At 43.0% G+C, this 21,513-nt stretch overlaps 1 protein-coding gene across 1 annotated transcript in view; it reads right to left on the bottom strand.

Moving 5' to 3' along the window:
* The window catches only part of ZC3H18 (zinc finger CCCH-type containing 18), a 537,339-nt gene that overhangs the window by 180,531 nt on the left and 335,295 nt on the right, over positions 1–21,513 (bottom strand). Inside the window, exon 8 of the mRNA XM_085638957.1 lies at positions 765–1,067. Within this exon, the coding sequence (XP_085495083.1) occupies positions 765–1,067 (303 nt within the window). The remainder of the gene's footprint in view (positions 1–764; positions 1,068–21,513) is intronic.

The raw sequence follows: 21,513 nt of genomic DNA on the forward strand, positions 1-21,513 counted from the left end.
TAAACATGCTTAATATTTTCTTATTTTTTAGCTAAAAATACATCCCAGGATCAAACCTTAGCTTTCAGGAATACTACTTGTAAAGCCTCACTAGCTCATCCTCAAACTATGATCCTACCTCATTAACCTTTCTCCTAGAGACTGGCTGTGCTACAATCTCCCACTACCAATATATACTTACCATACAGTATGGTAGCCAAAAACAAATTATTATATAACATATCAATCATCATACCAGTATTGCAACTTTGAAGTAAGTAACACTTTGACAGACTTCTGGCCCCCTAGGGCAGTCGTAAACAGATTAAGAACATTGCATTACCCAATATTATCTTCTTTATCTAATAATCTAGATGAATGATCATCCAGGTCTTCAACTGGGTTTCGGGAAATCAGGAAAACAACAGGGAACATAACTAACTTTATGAATACTATTGCCGGCCTAGGCTACCAGGGTTCAGCATGCTACATAGGTTGTTATATAACTGAGACAAACAGAATCAACTACATGTTGCTTAATCCCTGTAACATGTTTAATCCCCGATATACTGAAATTCCAGTAAGAGGTGTAAGGAATGTTATCCATGTGAAGGCTGTCTAGGATCTGCACTGGCTGTTCAATTCACCATTATTGAAGTAGATATATTCTCCAGCTGAGATAATAAGCTATTGTAAAGACATAGTTAGAGACATCAGTAGTGGGAGTAAAATAACTGGAAACTTGGATTAAGCTTAGACCATCAACATTTTTCTGGAAACCTTACCTAGAAGAATCTGAGCCAGATCCAGAAGAACCAGAAGTCCTTCGACGCCGACGACCCCTGCTCGGAGAGGCAGAGAGCCCAGATTTCTTTTTGGGGGACTTGGATCGACGCCAGGGATCCTTCCATTCATCTGCTCTTATTTTTGACGTTGATCTTGTTGACAATGCTGTGGTGGTAGTGGTGGTGGCTGTGGTTATGGCTGCATTGGTGCCTACTGCTGTTCCTGGTACAGATGCTCCAGTCGTCACTGCTTGCGTTGCCAATGCTACTGTACCATCTTTTTTGACTGGTTCAACTGGACGGCTAAAAAAGAAATGGCAAGGAAATATTAAGTCTTCTATGTAACCATATCTTTATATTATGAACCAACAGTAGCATCCTATGAAGCCTTAATAGGGAGTACAGTGGTCATGAAACCAAATGTTAACATTCAAATTATGCATGAAGAAAAATGCAGTTGGGACAACACTCAAGATATGTTCATTTCCATCTAACAAAGACTTTTACAAGTTAATCAACTTGTTAGTGCCGTGCACTGTTCACTAGGTACTAATACCCAAGTCTCATGTGAGACAAACAATCAAAACATTAAACCATAATTTTGACAATGCTTCTAATTTATATGTCCATCATTATTTCATGATAAAACAACACAATTCGACAATGTGATATGTAAATTTTTCAATTGATATATGTGAATGTATACACATTTGCAATCTTAATCGCATGACTGTACATATTTAAGTATAATAACACAAGATAAACATTTGTTCATGTGAGCTCGATGCATTTCGGGACTGGGAAGTCCCTGCGTCAGGGGCCAACCTGAAAAAAGTCTGTGTAAACAAACTCGGTGAGAACTGCCCGGTCGTTTCAAAAGGTGATAAATAATGCGCAGCCGGACACTGCCGGTCTGATGATAATGTGACAACGTTTCGGAATACACAGCAAACAGAATAGAGAAATCTTGACGACTGACTCACCCCGTGGAGTTGAGACGAGTTACCAGCTGAGCCTCTCATCAGACCGGCAGTGTCCGGCTGCTCATCGTTATTTATCACCTTTTGAAACGCGCAGCCGGGACGATGCAAAAAATAAACTCAGACCCGCTTTTACCTGCTGTTCCGCTTGCAATAAATTTTCCTGCTGAATGAACGCTTGAAGGAGGCGCACTGGTTGAAGGGTGAAGAAATTCTTTGGCTGGGGCTTTGAGGTACACGACTCGCGTGCTTTTTTATTTGTATTTTGTGCAGTTTTATATAGCACAAATTATAGCGCTTTACATGAGCACCCGTTCATAGAGTGTTCGCGGACACGGTGCCGAAACTTCCAAACAAAGCAGCGTCACCACAGTGCTGGCCCTCTTCCCGCATTGCTGCCCACTGTCTCGCATACCTTGCAATCCGAAGATGGCTCCAAGGCTTGCAGGATCAGAATGGCCTACGCGCCGGAGCATCCATGCTGCCGTCATTGCAAGGACACCGCTTCTGAAAACCTTATCAGGCCACGGGGAAGGAGAGAGCCGGCAGCGCTGACCTTCCGTTCCCATGTCACACAAGCCGCTCTTTCTCTCTTCTCTAAATTCCTTTGGCTGGGGCTTTGAGGTACACGACTTGCGTGCTTTTTTATTTGTATTTTGTGCAGTTTTATATAGCAAAAATTATAGCGCTTTACATGAGCACCCGTTATGTTACACAAGGACACATTCATTTTTGGTAGGCAGCACGGGGATATCAAGTGATTTGCCCAGAATCACACTATGTTGAGCCGATGCTCAAGCCTGTTTTCCCAAAGTTAAGGACGACATGGCATTGTTCCGATGATTGTATGAGAACGCAAACTGCACCCTTTTTCTCGAATAATCTATAAACTCGCATTTCTTTCTATTTGTGATTTTGTCAACATGTCTATTTGTCGCACACTGTCTACTGGTGAAACTGCATGTCACAGAAGTAAACGTAATGTTGGCTACAAACGCAGGAAACGTAGAGGATGCCACAGATGACGTGGATCATCTTAGCAGCTGTGCATCTCAGAACACCATTAAAATACAGTCGTAAATTGCATGAACACTTTAAAACCTAAAGAAAGTTCAACTTAAATCGTACAGTAGATGTTACTGCAGGTTCACTAAAACAAACGTATTCTCCACCCCCTTGCGGGGCCTGAATGTGAGACTCCCAACAAGCAACAACACGCCATTCTTCATTGATAGTAATGTGGTGTCTAAGTTGAATTGTACTTCCACATCACTTAAGCAGGGCCTACTACTGTGAGGCTGTTCCTAATCTCCTGAGGATCACGAAGGACATTGTAACACAGTGTCCAAAGCAGCCCTAGAACTGTCTTCTCAAGTGAGTGAAATAGCTCGCCTGAAGTAAGATTGCCTGTAACAGCAGGCAACACACAGAAGCTGCATATATATTCATTCATATTCTCTCTCTCTCTCTCTCTCTCTCTCTCTCTCTCTCTCTCTCTCTCTCTCTCTCTCTCTCTCTCTCTCTCTCTCTCTCTCTCTCTCTCTCTCTCTCTCTCTCTCTCTCTCTCTCTCTCTCTCTCTCTCTCTCTCTCTCTCTCTCTCTCTCTCTCTTCTCTCTCTCTCTCTCTCTCTCTCTCTCTCTCTCTCTCTCTCTCTCTCTCTCTCTCTCTCTCTCTCTCTCTCTCTCTCTCTCTCTCTCTCTCTCTCTCTCTCTCTCTCTCTCTCTCTCTCTCTCTCTCTCTCTCTCTCTCTCTCTCTCTCTCTCTCTCTCTCTCTCTCTCTCTCTCTCTCTCTCTCTCTCTCTCTCTCTCTCTCTCTCTCTCTCTCTCTCTCTCTCTCTCTCTCTCTCTCTCTCTCTCTCTCTCCTCTCTCTCTCTCTCTCTCTCTCTCTCTCTCTCTCTCTCTCTCTCTCTCTCTCTCTCTCGCATTTAGTTAAGTCAGAAGAAGTGTGCATGGGCGTTTTGAATTAAATAGCTGTGTGCCCTATTTCTTAAACAGGTGTGTGATCCCCGTGTGAGGATTGTGACCCCTCTCACAGCCATATTGCTGTACCTAGTTACAAAAACAGTTCGGTCTCTCCAGAGCAAGTACGAACTCTACAAATTCCCTATTGCACAGGAGAGGGTGCAGCAGCGTAAGAAGAAGAGGCAGTTTTAAAATGCTGCTGATGGATTGTCCTACATTTGGAGGGAGCAGAGATCCCCTCGAAGCAGAGTTCAAGATGGTCAGTGCAGCCCCCAGTGAGTGATATTTGGTGGGCTGCTCCTAAGAGTCTCTGTGCCCCAAAGCCCAGCATTAGTAATATGCTACGGGTGCAAAATCTAAAGCATTGCCTCAATTGAATGGGCCCACACACTACTGCAAATGAGGGAACACTTCCTTGATTATGTGAATCTTTTTGAACAGCTGTAAAAAAAAAAAAAAGTTGCATTGTACTTCTCGGCACATTTGCAACCATTAGAATGTCTATGACATTACACAGTTCAAATCAATGCAAAACTGACAGTCAAAACGCATTAGTTAGTTTCATGCTGAGGATATACTGCAACACAGAGATGTAGGCGAACGTGTCGGACAGTTTAGGACAGTTAAAAAAGAACCTTTGGTTGCTGAATGTATGTGTTCAGTTTACTCTACGCTATCTTTGTACATTTTGCCAGGCCATAAACCAGCGCCATGTCTGCTGTGTTAAAGCAAGCTTTAACAGCAGCAGCACATGTTCTGATCACCAGCAGGCTAAAGGCTGGGAGCAATAGTCCTTTTCTTTCTGCATGAAAACAATAACACAGCATCGAAGGTGAGCCAAAGATTCCTTCTATTGAGCACGCAGCCTTCAGGCAGCTGATGATCTTTGATATTTCCAATATTGACGGATCTCTCAGTGTCAAATTGAACAAAGTCCTAGTATAACTTTTTTTTAGATTTCATTGAAGAGCTTTCTGCCAGGTAAGTCTGCATTGTGTTTTTTGGGGAGATAGTAATATGCAGATGTGTTTTAGCGATTGGACGAATTTTAAGTCTGGTTTAAATGAAATAGCACAAGTTTGATAATTTAGTATTACTTTGAACAGTTGCTGTAAAGAGTTGGTTTCCCAGGCTTTTTGCATGTTTAAATTGTTTAGCACTCGATGAAGCTTAACAGAGTGGTCGGAATCTCTTTTTCGATCTGCTTTTCTCAAGCTGGAGACACAATAATTTAGTGAGCCAGGTTTTGCAATCTTGCATTCATGCCAAAAACCGATAATACATGATTTCTTGCAAAAATTGCTGTTTGGTCAAGCAGAATTCCAGACGTAGCTTTGCCTGAGATGTGGAGGTTGGACAAGAAACAATCATTTGCAATGCAAAACGTCTCGCATTTACACACGTTTATGCGATTGGCATTGTAAATGACACTGCCTTTTATTTATGTTTTAAAAAACTAAAACATAAATAAAAGGCATTGTCATTTACAATGCCAATAGCTCAAACTTGCGTAAATGCGAGACTATTGCATTGCAAATGCTTGTTGGGTTAGGAGACAAGTTTGTAAGAGTTCCCAGATATCCGTGGGCCTAGAGCAAGGGGGTCGTAGTCCACCATGGGTAGTTAGTAGATCTTTGCAAAGAAGTTAAGTCTTGCAGTCATTCCTTAAATTTCGGTGCTCGCCCTCTTCCCCATCTGCATGCAACCCTACGTTTAGCCAGTAGGAGGCTGAGAACTACATATTTCCTGACACTAGCTTCCACCTCTCCAGTGTGTCCCAGTAGGCTATGAGTGGAGTGAGGGTAACATTTTGTCCGATCATGAGTGAGAGAGCCGTAGAAATCTCCCTCCAGTACCCTTGTATCGGGCTACAAGCCCAGGCAAGGTGGAGAAAGTCTGCCATGCTGCATTGGGCAGTTATCATCCGGGCAGAGACTGTACTGGTGTAGCCTGACAGGGGTATAGAATACTCTATGTAGGAGCTTCTAATGATTATACAGAGCCTACTGCTTGAGACAATTCGCCCTGCCATGTGCACAGCAAAAACAGCAAATGCTTATCCATAAGGGGAGCCCCAACTACAGCTCCAACCTGGAGCAGGTGTGACACCACAATACTTTGTGTGCCTTTAGTTGAGCGTCTGACACAAAAGGGAAAATCAGATGGCTCAGATTTGCGGCGTTGAGCAACGTAGTCTGGGTGTCTTTAGAGGGGAGTTCCCGGGAAAGTCAGGAGTGGCAGCTTTTACATGGTTTCTTAATCGAATATAGTGGCAGACCTCCAATGGTGTTGGCGCTTCCTCTGCGAATAGTGTTTCTCAGGTGTCAAAAGAGAAGTCAGAGTACAGGTCTCCCCAGTTGAGAGCCCTAACTTTGTGGAGAATGTGGCTGCAGGCTGTTTCATGAGGGACCAGATAAGATAGGTGATGGGGTAACAGAATTAGAAGAGAATACAGCAGGGGCTTGCCAAGTCTCTTAGCCAGTTTGCACCATGCCATTGTTGTGCACGCGACTGTTGAGTCCGTTAAGGCAGCAGTCTGCCCGTGAACCCAGGAAGGAAGAGGGGGTTATGGGAGCCATATAACCCTGCTCTATAGCCAAGTGCAGCAAAAAAGGGTTAGGCTTGTACCAATGAATCGCACAGTGTGCCGGGGCGCATAAATAGCAGAGTTCCATATCCGGCGCTTCAAATCCCCCTTTGGGGAGAGGCTGTGTGAGGACGTTCCATTGAAGACGTGGTTGCTTCCCCACCCAAGCCAGTCGTATTATTTGCGTTTTTAAATCTTTAATGAAGTGACTTCCAGGCGATAGAGGAATACTGAGTAAAAGTTTTGGCATTTTAAGAGCGAGACACGTCCCGCTAGAGAAAGAGACAGTGAAATCCAACAAGTAATGCTATCAGTTATAGTGGAGAGAGCTGCACCATTATTTGCTCCGACCAGCTCATCCTGGTCTCTAGATACCACAATCCCCAAATATCAAAGCTCTGAGCCGCACCATTTCAATGGAAAATCAGGAGTAAATTGCCATATAGTTGGAGTTTGGGGGTATAAATTGGACTTTTCCCAATTGATTTGAATGCCTGCCTGCCCACCAAAAAGAACAAATTCACAAAGTATCCCATTCAAACTTTCTTGGGGATCTCATAGATATAACGTGATATCATCTGCATAAAATGAGACTAGCAAGTATCTAGAGGGGTATCAAAGTGCATATTCACTGTGATGCTTGCGACGCCTGGCAGCCAGTGGCTCCACTGCCAGGGCAAAGAGCAGCGGCGTCAACAGACACCTCTGTCGAGGGCCCCTTGTATTGGCAAATGGAGCTGTGCTAGTACCACTGATCCTCACCCTGGTAGTTGGTTGGGAGTAAAGGAGGACTTATCCATGTAAAAAAACAAAATAAAAAAAGGAGGAAACCTATATGCCGGAGTACAATTGTTAAATAATCACAATCTAATGAATCAAAGGCCTTAGTGACATAAAAAAATGCCTCCCCCGCTGGGCTATCCAGATGTATGTCCTTCAAGAGCACAAAAGGCGTGCGCAAATTGTGCGATGTGGGTTGCCCAAGGATAAAGCCTGATTGGTCTGGTCTGACCAGGAACGTCATTAGGAGGGTAAGGCGATTAAGCTAGTATTTTTGCAAGAATTTTGGCATCACGGTTGAGAAGTGACAGAGGTCTGTAAGATTCACAGTTATCGGGGTTTCCCCGGTTGCAGAGTAATAATCATTGCTTCCCTCATGGAGGTTGGGAGTATACCATACTCCTTCGCCTCCTGATATACAGATTTCAGGATCGGTAATAACGTACCAATTATGGATTATAAAAATCAGAGGGAATACCATCAGGTCCGGTGGCTTTGCCAGATTGCAGCTGCATGGTTGCCTCTCTAATGTCATTGTCTTCTACGTGAGCAGCAAAAAAATCCCGTTTGTCTAGATAGGCATCGATTTCTGCGCGATGCATCCTCCAGGACGGGTACATGTTGCTATAAATGGTGGAAAATGCATGTAGTATATCCGGGGTGTCTCTAATTGGGCTAAATAATGAAGGCTTGGTGGGCCAAATATATCGACCAAAATTAAAAACAATGTCAGTGAATATATAGCTCAATGTAGAGCTCAACACTAACTGATAAGTAAACACTACTTTCACATCATGAAGCACCGGGAAGAAAAAGTAAAGGGAAGATTTTGCGCATAGAAAACAGATGGCTTTTGCATGGCAATGTCCTACTCAGAATCAAGAAATGTTACTGTGACTTCAAAAATAGGGTATCCTGAATCAGTGGTACTTTTTAAAGTGCCAAGCCTGAAAGGCTACCAGTGATTTTTACGTCCTCACAGATGCTTGTAGAAATATTTGAATCACCTTCCACTCGATGACCAACTCGTACTCAGAGACTTGACCCAACAGCTTGCCTAACTACAAAAGAGCGGCTACGCCTTTCTTGGAGAGAGATAACCCATTCTAATAAAAAGAATTTCTTCAGCCGCAGACTGCAGAGGTCACATGATGTTCATAAGTAATGTTATTTACCTGAACACATACAGTGCTTCAGTATCCTTTGAAACCTGTTGCTTTCCCACTTTGCTGCAAGTGCTGCATGACAATGAGACTTGAAGTAGCGAACTATTCTCTTTAAAAGTAGGCATGGCTGCAGATAAAGGTCTTGGTGACCTCACAAGAAATCAAGTGTTTTCACATTCTGCCTTGCATGGACTGAAGCAGCATCTAAGGAAGTCCGATGTTCTTGTTAACTGTTCAATGCTATCATTACTCCAATCCTCAAACAATGGCATGGATAGCTTATGGTTAGAGGAGACGTGTTGTGGCACATTTTATTGATTGGTTGTGGCAGGGAGCATAAGAAAAAAAAAAGGTTGCCCAAAAGGTTCTAGAGATCCAGTTGCGTTTGATTAATCTCTGCAAATTGTTGCATGATGACTGCTGTCTTTAGACTTGAGGCAATTACTTTGGGAAACACCATCTGTAATAGGTTTGAAATATGACTGACACGAACGAGTCATGAAAGTTTTGAGTGCCTTCCATCAAAAATCTGAAATGGGCAGGGAATAATGTGAGTTAATCCTGCCTTGTCCCCCCACCAAACCCCCATTTCAGGATCGACCTTACTGGGCAACTCCAAGATTACTCATGTTACCTCACAATAATGGAAAGTGAAATGCAAACTGACAGCAACATCTCAGGTTAGTGAAATGAAGACGAAGTGATCACAACAGTGTCACAGATCACACTGGACAAGACATCAGGATCAAAACCTTACTTTCTGGGACCCCAAATATAATTTTGGACTTGTTTGGAGGTATGAAGACAGTTTGAAGGTTCCCTGAAGCTTTCCAAAACACTTAGTTGAAAGTTGGTGGTGTGCTTGACCCTCACTGTTGCGCCACAAGAACTCGAATTCTGAAAAGAAAGCCCACTCATGGCAACAGCAGTGCAGTGAATATTTTATGAACGGCCTCACCGCTTCCTCTACTGAAAAAGTGAGGGAAGAAATATTAATCTTTGTTTAATTTTTATAGTGTGGTGCACCGACCCACCTGGGCATCCAGAATTTGTATTTGTTTTTCTTAATGGTAACGCGGGGAGCCAATTCTCAAGCTGCCTATCCAGGGGCCTGCTTTTTCCCCCAATTGGGTGCTGTGGTCCCATCTAGAGCACCCAGAGGTTTAAAAAAAAAATAATAATAACTAATGGCAGCGCAGGGAGCCAACTTCTGAACTACAAAGCCAGATCCGGCCTGCCAGCACATAGCTTGCTGGTGGCGGGAGCAGGCAGCTTCCTGCTCCATGCTGGCAAGGAGTGCAGCTGTGGTGTATGCCCTACTCTCCCAGTCATGGTGAGTGGGAGCAATACACTGCAATGCGGGGGTAGGAGAGGCCAGCGCCCCCTCCCTTTTGCCCCTGCTTTATTATCCCTGGGATGGGCATTCCTCCGAGAACAGGGGGTGGTTTTTGGGAGGGTTTGACCTAAGCACACCCCCTTCCCAAATGTAATATAAAATTAAAAACGCGCCGACCCGAGGGCAAATTGGGGAGGATTTTAATTTTAAAAAATAAGGAAAAAAAGACTGCAGCTAATTAGATCTTCTCTTTTGATTTGCTGGTCTCGTATGATTGCGTCCTGAAATATCTATGCATTTTGAACTTTCATTTTTCAAAAACTACTGAATGGATTTACACCACTATCTGGGTAAAGTCTAGCTTTCTGTTAAATGTTGTGCAATGCTGTTCAGCCATTTTTACTGTAGGTGTTTCTAAAGTTCCAGAAGGTAATTGGATAGAAAAAACGTGTTTGGGGCCCTTTTTCTCAGCTCCTGCTTGAAGGATCACCCCACAACTTTCCAGAAAGGAGTCGATTCATCAAACTGTGCTAACGTTATTACCCAACACAAAAAAAATACATATATATACACACACACACATATATATATATATACACATATATATATACATATATATATTCACTGAAAAAACCATAGGTTTCACCCACGTTATAGTTAGGAATTAGCATTTAAAAAACCTTGCAAATTCACTTAAAAAACCATAGGTTTCACACATGTTATAGTTAGCTGGACATTTTACTCGTGAAAAACCATTGAAATTCCCCCGTTATAGTTAGTGCAGGCAACTATAACTCACGCGACCGCAATCCTCTGCTGATGACGTCAGATATTACATCACTGTATTTAGACACTTATTTACCCATGTCTTCTTCCATTAATTTTTAGCTATACATATATTAGAAATATTTATTTTTCAGAAAGGCACATATGTCATCAGTGATGTAATATCTGACGTCATCAGCAGAGGAATGCGGTCGCGTGAGTTATAGTTGCCTGCACTAACTATAACGGGGGAATTTCAATGGTTTTTCACGAGTGAAATGTCCAGCTAACTATAACATGTGTGAAACCTATGGTTTTTTAAGTGAATTTGCAAGGTTTTTTAAATGCTAATTCCTAACTATAACGTGTGTGAAACCTATGGTTTTTTCAGTGAATTTGTACGTTTTTTTAAATGCTACGTTATGTTTTTTTTTTTAAAGGTTTTTCACCGTGCGCGTACCGTACGCGCACGATGCGCTTCGCGCACCGTGCGCCCACGTTACGCAGTTCGCGGAATTTTTCCGTTTCTACCGTACGCGCACACTACGCGTACTCCGCGATTTTTCGCAAAAAAATTAAAGGAAATTTTGGCCCTTGGGGGTCCTTCTGGGACCCCCTGACAAAGGCTAGGGGGTCAGGAACTGTCCACCGTGCCCCCTTTTCACGTTCTCCACCTTTGTTTTTCACCCCCTCAGACTGCGAGAGACAAAATGGCGGCCGACACTTCCTGGTTTCGACCGATTCGAATGTTTACTAAGATTTAATAACCAATCAGAATCGCGCTCGCGCACGACAGCGTGCGCGTACGGTAACTTTTACCGTACGCGCACGGTGCGCGCTTATAGATATATATATGGTTTTAAATGCTATTTTCTCAGGAAATACTGAACAGATTTACACCAGACCTGCAAAAGGCACATCCCTGACCTGAGAACTACCTCTCTGCCAAATTTCAAGTAATTCTGTTAAGCCGTTCAGGCTGTAGCTTGGACTAAAGGTCCTATGGAAAAATGCATGGGGAAAACGCGTTTTGGGACCCCCCCTTTTTCTCAGCCCCCGCTTGACGAACCCCCCCCCCGAGACTTTCAGGGAAGGTGCAGAGCGGAGCGCCCCACCTATTTTGAAAATTTTGCGAGGATTCGTCAATCGGCGCCAAAGTTATTCCAAATAGAATGTTGCGGATTTCCTATGGAAACACGATCCTAACTATAACTATCTACTGGCGACCGCCAGTAGATAATATATATATATATATATATATATATATATATATATATATATATATATATATATATATATATATATATATATATATAGTTGAAACCACTCAAAAATAAATAAATATATTTATACACAAACATAAACATACATATATATATCATGTGATCAAAACCCTTGACGGGTCGAAACGCGTCATGGTTGCAGAAGTCCAAGCTGAATAAAACTCTTTAATCTGCACTGAACTGTGGTACGTGCTCCGTTATTGGGTGGAATTGCCAATGTCAAGATGGAGTGCTGCTGACATATAAATATTTACACATACATACACATATATACATACATATGTGTTTCGGTGCTCACACGCAACTTGGTCAGGATCAAAGTGCGTGTGAGCACCGAAACTCGTTGGAGTAACTGTCTTTGCTGAGGCAGACAAAATAAACGTTTTTACTTGCACCGGATTGCCGTGGAGTCCTTTATCAGGAAGGAACAGTCAGAGTAATTGAACAGCGCGCTGCCGAGCGCTGTAATTGAGCACCATCAGCGATCTGGTGCCCGAGGGTAAAGACAGACAGACAGACACCTACCTACCTACGTGTATATATATATATATAACCTATTGGAGGTCGCCAGTAGGTAGTTAATAGTTAGGACCTATTATCCATAGGAAATCCGCAACATTCTATTTGGAATTACTTTGGCTGCCGGTTGACGAATCTTCGCAAAATTTTCCAAACTCGTGGCCCGCTCCGTTCCGCTCCTATCCTGAAAGTCTCGGGGTGATTCGTCAAGCGGGGGCCGAAAAAAAGGGGGGTCCCACAACGTGTTTTTCCCATGCAATTTTCCATAGGGACCTTTAGTCGCAGCTACAGCCCGAACTGCTGAACGGAATTACACCAAATTTGGCAGAAAAGTAGACCTTGGTTCAGAGTTGTGCCTTTTGCTTAAATGGTGTAAATCCATTCAGTAGTTCCTGAGAAAACCAAAATCAAAAATATATCTATGGCCGTGCTTAATCCGCGCACCCTGATCGCACCCTCCCGATCACGAGCTTCATGCTAATTGGCTGGCAACTGTCTGTCAACACTCCAAACCAGGAAGTGTTGGCAGCCATTTTGTGCCTCGGTAGAAGAGAGGCTGATGAAATCAGTGGAACTAGTGTGTAAAACTCATAAAGGGGCAGGGTAGAAATACCCTGACCCTCTAGACCTGCTTAGGGGGTCCCACAAGGACCCCCAGGGCCGTAAACATTTTATTTATTTTTTTTAAATGACGAAATACGCGCAGGGTGCGCGGATCATGCAGTAAAAAAAAAAATTTTAAACGAAGCGCGGGCTTTAATAATTAGCCTCCGGGGGAGCCAAATCCCGGGGGCAAAAGTTTTACATTTTATGGGGGGCCCAGAGGGGCTCCCCAGCCCCGGGGACCGCCACCCCCTGGGGCTACAACATAAATGGGTGGGAGGGCTCAACCGCCACCCTCCCAGCAAAATAGATGGGTGGGGGGCTCAAAGGCCCACCCAGCCCCAGTGACCGCTACCCCCTGGGGCTTTCTCAAAAATGGTTGGGGGGGCTCAAAGGCCCCCGCAAGCCCCAGGGACCACCACCCCCGGGGCTTTGTATGTTATGGAGGGGGGCCGCGTGGCCCCCCATCTGGAGCCCTCGAGGGCCCTGGGGCCCGCCACACCCCTAGGGCCGGCTACTGCAGTGTCTCGGGGTGCCCACCCCCAGGACACTGCTGTTTGCTATGGCAGGGCGAGAGCCAAGGCTCCCGCCCCGTCATAGCAAACTTGGTTTAGATTTTAAAAGAGAGCAGGGAAACCTGCTCTCTCTTTCAAAATGCAAACCATTTTACTTTTCCACATGGGGAGCTGCATGTTAGCAGCTCCCCGTGTGGAAAAACCATGCCGGCTCCCGAAGGACGCGGGGAGCCGGCTGGGACCGTGGGGGCATTGGGGCTCCCCCCACGGTCCCCAACGTTATATATGAGCCCCGGGGAATGGGGTCCCTGGGGAGAATAGAAATTAGTGATAGGTGCTATTTTTATTTTTACGGTAAAATTAGGAGTCGCGCACCCAGCGCGGCGCTCAGCGCGGCCCCCATAGTGTGCACACGCTGGGTACGAAACTACTAACGAGTCGAACACGTATATGACGTCACGCGCAAGTGCGCGAGCGTCGCGTAAAGTAATACGTATGTGTTGCGTATCACAACGAGAGCACATAACTGGCTTGCCTAGTAGTTCACTATTGACATGGTTATCAGGGTGGGATAAAGTATGAATGTTTCTACATTTATGTTTAAAATCCATCACCTTTAAAAAAAATACTTCTGAAAGCACTTATATAATTTGCTGTATTATGGTGAAAATATTCCGTTGTGAATTAAATACACTTTATGAATTTTGAACAGACTATCAAACTTTTGCTGCAAGATATATTCAAAAATAGATGTATTTAAAAATAAAAAAAGATCGAAAGTTAAGCTGTACAGGGCACCTAGTTACTTCCTTTCTATAACTTAAATTAACCTTTAAATAAATGCATGTGTTAATTTTGCAAGCTTTGCACACTTTGCCACTGGATTCATTGGAGCATGGCTGATGAGGGGTGTTACCACGAAACCATTCCCAGGATGCTCGTTTCCATTCCAGGGAAGACGTGGCGTGGCAGTTCGGCTGGACTGTTCCCATGAGGAACAGGCTCAAGACTGATTTGCATATGGCTGGGTCTGAATGTAAGCTAAATAACGATGATGGATGTAATCCAGATCCGTTCATCATCTTATTGCGTTTGCATTGTCTTTTAATTTTAACATCTTTTTAATGTTAGTGCTGAGTCGAGTAAACGGCAGCTCAGCGCTGCTGTTGAGGAGGGGGCCACATGTAAAGGTCAGGAGGGCCGCATACGGTCCTAGGCCGTACTTTGAGTATCACTGCTCTATAGAGTACATATATTTTTCATACCACTGTAAAATATTTTCATTTTCTCACTCATAAAAGTAACTAGAAGATTGTTCCTCCACTCCCAGGGAAAACAGTATCCCAGTAACCCTGTCTCACTTCCTTCAGGCTCGCCAATACTAAATGACCCTTCTTCACTGCAGACATTCTCCACTCCCAGAATAAGAGCGAATCCTCCTGCATAATCCTCCGGAGCAGCAAAGCCACAAGCAAACAGATAACCATGCTTTGCTTGGATAAAGTGGCTAGTGTTGTAAGCCTAAGAAAGAAGTGCTTCACACGAACATTCTCTTATGTGCAATGTTTTTCAAAACCTTTGCCCTCAGTATACAGTGAGTGAGTGAGAGAAAAAAATACGGAAAAAGCTAAAACACTTTTTATGCCAAGCAGCATTTGATTGTCCACTTCACTTATTCCTCAATGAAGCTACCAGAGGTGTGTATATGTATTTACAAATAACATGCAACAGTAAAGTCTAACATGTAACGATGTTCTGTCTGCCATTTCTTCTTATTACTTTAGTGCAATGCGACTGAAGTGTTCATTCACTGTGGCCAGAACTGAAGAGCATCAAGGCATGTTTAAAACAGGGCCCGTGTGGTCAGCACTAGGTCATTCAAGCTGCTTACCGTACAGCACAAGATTTGATTAGTAGGCTAGCACTTGGACAAAGCTGGGTTTTTAGCACAACACACACTGGTTTATAGGACACTAACATGAACACAAATGTAAGACTGCCTTTTTAACAGAAATGCGAATTAGAAGAATGTAGAGAGAGGATTTTTAACCGTGAGCACGAGGACTTTTCCGTTTTTGTCGGACTGTTTAAAGGCAGAGTGAAAATATGGGAAGGGTTATTATGTACTTGTGCAGCAAGGCTTAGCATCCGGGTAGGGAGCTTACATACAACACTACATCACAAAGCAGTGACGTCCACAACCCAGCTACCTTTCCTGTCACTGGTTAACGTTATGCTCGTCTTTGACCAAGCACAGCGCTCCGCGGCTTTTTGGCTAGGTTGGCGCTATTGGAATACTATGGCCGTTCTTTTGAATGTTTCCACTAAGATTAACAAGTGATTTAGGCACAGTGAGAACGTGAAAGCGGCACCCGCCCGGAGGCAAAAGATACCGTATTCGCCAGCATCAAGTGCACCACTCTTGCACAAACGAACGAACGAACCGGTCGGTGCTTGCTGTTTTTGGACCACCTTGCTCAAGTTTCGGGGTCACTTAGCTCTGTCCAGGCACAGAAGAGAGGCCGCAGGTCAAGTGTAACTCGATGCTCAGCACAGACGGGTACACGTTTCTGAAATATAACCCCTCGGTCAGTCACCAAGGTGCTTTAAAGAGAGGAAAGTCCGGCCTGCTTATTAGACGAGAGTTCGTAAAAAACGCCACGTCCCTGGGATCTGACTTTCTCTCATACACACAGCACCAGGAAAAGTCCCGGCTCAGCCGTGAAACAATGGTCGTCGCTGTCACTGGGGAATGCACAGCGATTTTCCCCTTTGTGCAAGGAGCTCGATTCTACGCTTCGGCGGACGCAGAGATATCTCTCACTAATCGCTGAATCTGGGCTGAAGGCCACAGCGTAACAGCAAACAAACTGCAGGTCAGCCACCCGAGGCAACATGACTCTAGGCCACCCCAAGCCACTCGTGCCTCACTGATATGTACGTTAGAAAAAAATACACTCCAATCTCATGATACTGGGAGAAATAATGGGTTCAATAAACTAACGTGGGTTGTCTCTGAAAGCACAAAAGCCACATATAAGATTTAAAACATTTGTCTGAAACTGTTTTTTTTTTCAAGCCAGGAACTCTTTTACAACACTGTTGGCTAAGTAAAATGAGCAAAGGACACCAAAATAAAAGCCGCCTTCCCCATACGTGACCAGGACCAAAACAAATCAGTTTTAGCCAGGCACGGGGCCAAGTTGGTAAATGCTGATGCAACCTGGCGACGTCAGAATGGGATTGCAAAACGTTTTATCATCACAAAGACAATACACGTCCGCTATATGTAATGACTTCCTGTGCTCACCACACCCGACAAGACAAGGTGAAGTCCAACATTAGCCAAGAAGTAGGTGATAAAGGATGGGTTCACAGAGAGAGAAAGAGAGAAGGCAGGGCAGATTGAGTTCTTTTCCATTTTCTCTTAATTATTTACACAAACGTTTGTTGATTTTTCGTTTCACCATAATGGAAAAGACAAAAGGAGAAATATAGCTATTGATGGCCAAAGAAAGGCAAGTAAGTCTCATTTTGTCTTCATTTTTGTTCGGCATATTCACTCGCTTCCCTCTGGTCCATGCTGTTCTGAGTTCTAGTGCTTATTTTCCACGCTGCTGCGTCACCCAGAAGATAAGTCAGGTCTCCACAAAGGTACAGCCTGCGTCATCAATGCTACATTTATTCATGGCACAACACAGGCTAGGGAGAAGACCGAGAAGATGTCACAAGGAACTGACAGCAGAAAATCCCCCAGAGGCTTTTAAGGCACTGTATGAACCCATGAGACAAAAACTTCACTCGCCTACTGCCCAGAAATAAAGTTTCGAAAGATATCAATAAATCAGATACACATTTCAGGTTTGACTTAAAAAAAAGGTTTAGTTAGCCTAAAACTGGATTTCTAAGGGAAAGGAAAACCATAACTTGGGAGGAGGGGGAGATACCAAATGCACACGTTTTAGGTTCAGTCCTCCTACAGCATGAAACTATCCCACAACATTTATTTGAAGACCTCAAATTTCTTTGAGGACCATACCAGGCTAAAGGTTTATGTGGATAATTTCCACACAGAATCAAGTTAAACACAGAGCCTTAAAAGCAACTCGTTTCTTAATGAGCAGATAGGGTACATTCTCTAAAACTGGAGCCACGTGGCCTAACCTGGATGCTCCCATACCCCTCTGCCACCATGATGTTGGATAGTTTGCAGTAGTTTCATCAAGCCCTCAGCAAGTCTTAAATACAGGGCTTTGCAATAACCTAGCCTTCAGCCTAATAAAACTACTACTGCTATTTTTCACCCTGTCTCTGCAAGACCAGGTGTGTTTAAGGCTTGAACCCTTTTTGGTTTTTAAAATGAAGAACAACCGGAAGTCACTGCAGCCAACTGATGTTTTAAGATTGGCATCAATCCTATTCCCAGGTTCGTCACTACTTTCACTGACTAGGGACACTGTCCCCTCTCCTTGAGCTAATAGTTACTGCTCCAGAGGTCTGTTGTCCTGCACTTAAAAAAGCCTGTCTTTTCAGAGTTTAATTTTAAAAATGTTCTCATTAAATTCTTGATTCACTAAAGTGACACTGTTTGAGTATGGCTTCTTAAGTCTCTACTTTCAAGTCGTAAAAGCAGTTGTGCGTTATTAGCACAAGTATAACATTGGAGTCCAGAAAAGGATGATGGTTACCAAAGGGGCCACAGAGGTTGAAAAGTGGGGAGAAAGCCCTGGGGCACTCCATATTGAGTGAAGAAAACTCTGGAAGATGTGTTAAGTTCAGTTTGACAAAGAAGTTGTTTACCACTTGATAGCAGCTTAGCAATTCAAATCAGTATCACTCTGGAGATAAAAATAGAGTGGTTAACAGTGCCAAATGCAGGTGACAGATTTAATACAATTGAGACACAGACACCGTTGACATTGTCAGCCAGTCTGAGATCAACCATCACAGTAATTAAGGCTGACTTAGTATTCCTAGGTGGTCAAAAACAAACTGGGCATCAGCAAGGATTTCCAAAGTCCTCTAACAATGGTCACAGTTGGGGAACCACATGCTTTTCAGGTATCCGTCATGGCCAGCAGGAAGGAATAGGACACAATCTCACAAGGACAGCTGGCCTGGGTCAAAGCCAGGTTCTTTTTCCTCAAAGCTTTGGCTATGCCACTAGGTTTGGCGATGGCTCCTAGACATTTGGCTTTGTCACGGGTATTGAAAGATATTTTTCGTGGAGGTGTCTATCTATCTATCTATCTATCTATCTATCTCGCTCTCTCTCTCTATATACATACACACACACATAGATATATATATATATATATATATACACACATACACACACACACATATATATATATACACAGATACATACTCATATATATATATATACACACACGTGCACACATTTTTTTCTCTCATTCTGGCTAAAGGCAAAAATATTTTTAATGAAAATATACATAATGGTACGTTGCATTGAAGAAAACTGCTTATTGTGCAGATGTGCCCTGTGTGAAAGAGCAGTATGCCATCACTCACAGTGAAGTTAACAAATATGTGAAGAGGGCTGGCCAGTGCCCTATGCTGTAGTAGGTTAAAAAACATGTAAAAAAAACAATACCAGACAAAAGGCCCAAAAATCGACACGCACATATAATAAATATACAAAGACAGATATGAAACAAATCAAAAGACTGCTACCAAGGCAAGTAGCTATTTCCTCTAATGAATACATCTTTGCGCCAACCTTATTTTCTCTGTATATCAATGACGTAGCAAAACTATTAATAGACGCGAAAGTGGATGCCCCTTCTCTGGCAGGTGCGAAAATCCCTATTTTAATGTTCGCCGACGATTGCCTTATAATTTCTAAAACCCTGAGCGGCCTACAGAGGTCCTTAGGTTTGTTCGAGGAGTTCTGTCTAGCCCGTGGGCTCGAAATTAATGTTTTAAAATCCAAATTCATGTCTTTTAATCAGCCAAAATCTACTAAATGTAAGATATTTATGAATAATTTGTTACTGGACCAGGTCCAAGATTTTACTTATCTGGGCATTTGTATTCAGCATGATCTGGGTTGGAAAAAGCAGGTAAACCTGGCATCTCTTAAGCACTCCCAACTCTCTGGTGCTTTAAGCAAAGAACATGCTAAATCTTTGACCAAACCTATTGATCCTGCACTTCGGGTGTATGATGCCAAAGTGGTTGGAGCTGCACTTTATGGAGTTGAGCTGTGGGGATTTGAAAATGTACATAAATTATCTTCCTCTGAAAATAATTTCTTTCGAAATCTAACTAGACTACCTCAGAGTACTCCCCTTTGTCCCCTGTTCTATGACCTTGGTATGAGACCGATAGCATTAATTGCCTCATTCCGCCCTATTCTATACTGGCGGCGTTTATGGGTCACCCCCGAACTTAGGCTTTTTGCTCTTGGCCTCATGGACATTATCAAACTGGACATTTGCCGAAAGGTCAAGTGGCTCCGTAGGATTTATGAGTCGCTTCGGGACCTGGGCCTAAAAAACCTGTGGGAGGATCCTCAAAATGCTTGCTTCCCCACTAAACAAGTCCTGAAGGCTTTGTACTGGGAAATGGTAGCTTCCCGAGTTTTCAGATCTACAGCACCGCTTTCACTATCAGGCATCTTCTTGGACTTTAAGGACACCATTTCCTTGGCACCCTTTTGGGATGATATTACCAATCCTTTGGACAGGAAGCTTTATTTTCAGTTCAGAGTTGGTAGTCTCCCAGTAAGAGAGTTTACATCTAGATGGTCCACAGAAAATGTGCTTAATTGTCCCGGTTGTACTGCATCTATTGAATCTGTTAATCACTTTCTGTTCCAATGCCCTTCCTATATAATCCCTCGACAGACCTGGCTTAAACCAATGTGCCGGACCTTGGGTACTAGAAATACCAAGGTGGCAGTTCGTATTTTACGGTCTGCTGAAACTTCACTTGTTTATATATCTGTTGCAAAGTTTCTTGGCAGGGCATGGGTGATTAGGAGCAAAATGTTGTCTTGATTAATTTTCCTTCCCGTGAATTGCTCAATTATTCTGTAAATATCTCTATTTATTTATTGTTTTAAACTATCCTAAAATATTTTAAAATGTATTGTCTCGTAAATGTATGGTATTTGTATGCTTTTATGACAATCGTCGAATAAAGCTTTCTTGACTTGACTTGACATCTTTCGACAGATACCCTTCTGAAAAAAGCACGGAGATGACCTTATGATAACCAGTCACAAGAGACATTATTAAAGAATGTCCAAACAGAACAGTTCTGAGGATTTTTTTTGCTTTTAAGTCCTGCCTGTAGTGCCTTGTAAAAGCATGACCTGAAGAATAAATTGATACATGAAAGATGTCAATGAAAGAAACACCTCTTTACAGAACCGTAGAAAATTAAAATGGGGCTGAATCAAAATCCCACAGAAAATCCAAACTAATCAGGACCTAAACAAAAGTACATTTTGACCCCTTTGCCTATCAATTTATATACTGCCGGTCTATGTGCAATTTTAAATTAGCTAAGAACTTTCCAACAAAAATGGAATCTTTACATATACAAATTAACAACATGCTGACAACACTGTCATACTAGATTCAACAGCAAAAGTACTTTAACTATCCATGGCAGTATTAAATACTTACAATGAAAAGAATGATTTAAAAGAAAATGTCACTAAAACAAAAATTGTTAGCATTGAATTTTAGCATTTAAACTGATGGAAAAAACTAATGACCCTAACACCAGTTTTCTCCCATTGTGTGGGGGTCGTTTTGTAGGTAGGTGTCTACCAGACAGTACTGTCTGGGATGAAAAAGACATCTAGGGGACTTTCAGAAAGTTGACCTGGGAATGCATTTGCCTATAGCTTGCTATTGGCTCTGTGGTTTGTAACTCACGTTTTATGGCTTTCGATTTGCTAGCTTTAAGTGGTTTAGGCTGGGCAGCTTGAGTTCGTACCTCCACACCCTAAAGCCAGGTTTACAGTATTCTTTCACAAACTCGTTTTCTGTAATAAACAGGCCTCTAAATCTTGATCTTATCTCGTCACATTTGCTGGGCATTCAAAGACCAAGGTCAAATGTCAAGCTGTGTTTTCAAGTGAGCCTGGTATTTATTTTGCTTTCCGCTGACTTCAAAGTGACAGCGTTTATAGGAGAGAGAAATTCAGCATACCTTCTCCATGGAGCCTGCTTGTGCTCTTTTTTAAAAATTGTATTTGAGAAATAGACATCTCTAT

The sequence above is a fragment of the Triturus cristatus genome, chromosome 12 (genome assembly GCF_964204655.1).
Source record: "Triturus cristatus chromosome 12, aTriCri1.1, whole genome shotgun sequence".
In the NCBI taxonomy this organism is placed as follows: domain Eukaryota; kingdom Metazoa; phylum Chordata; class Amphibia; order Caudata; family Salamandridae; genus Triturus; species Triturus cristatus.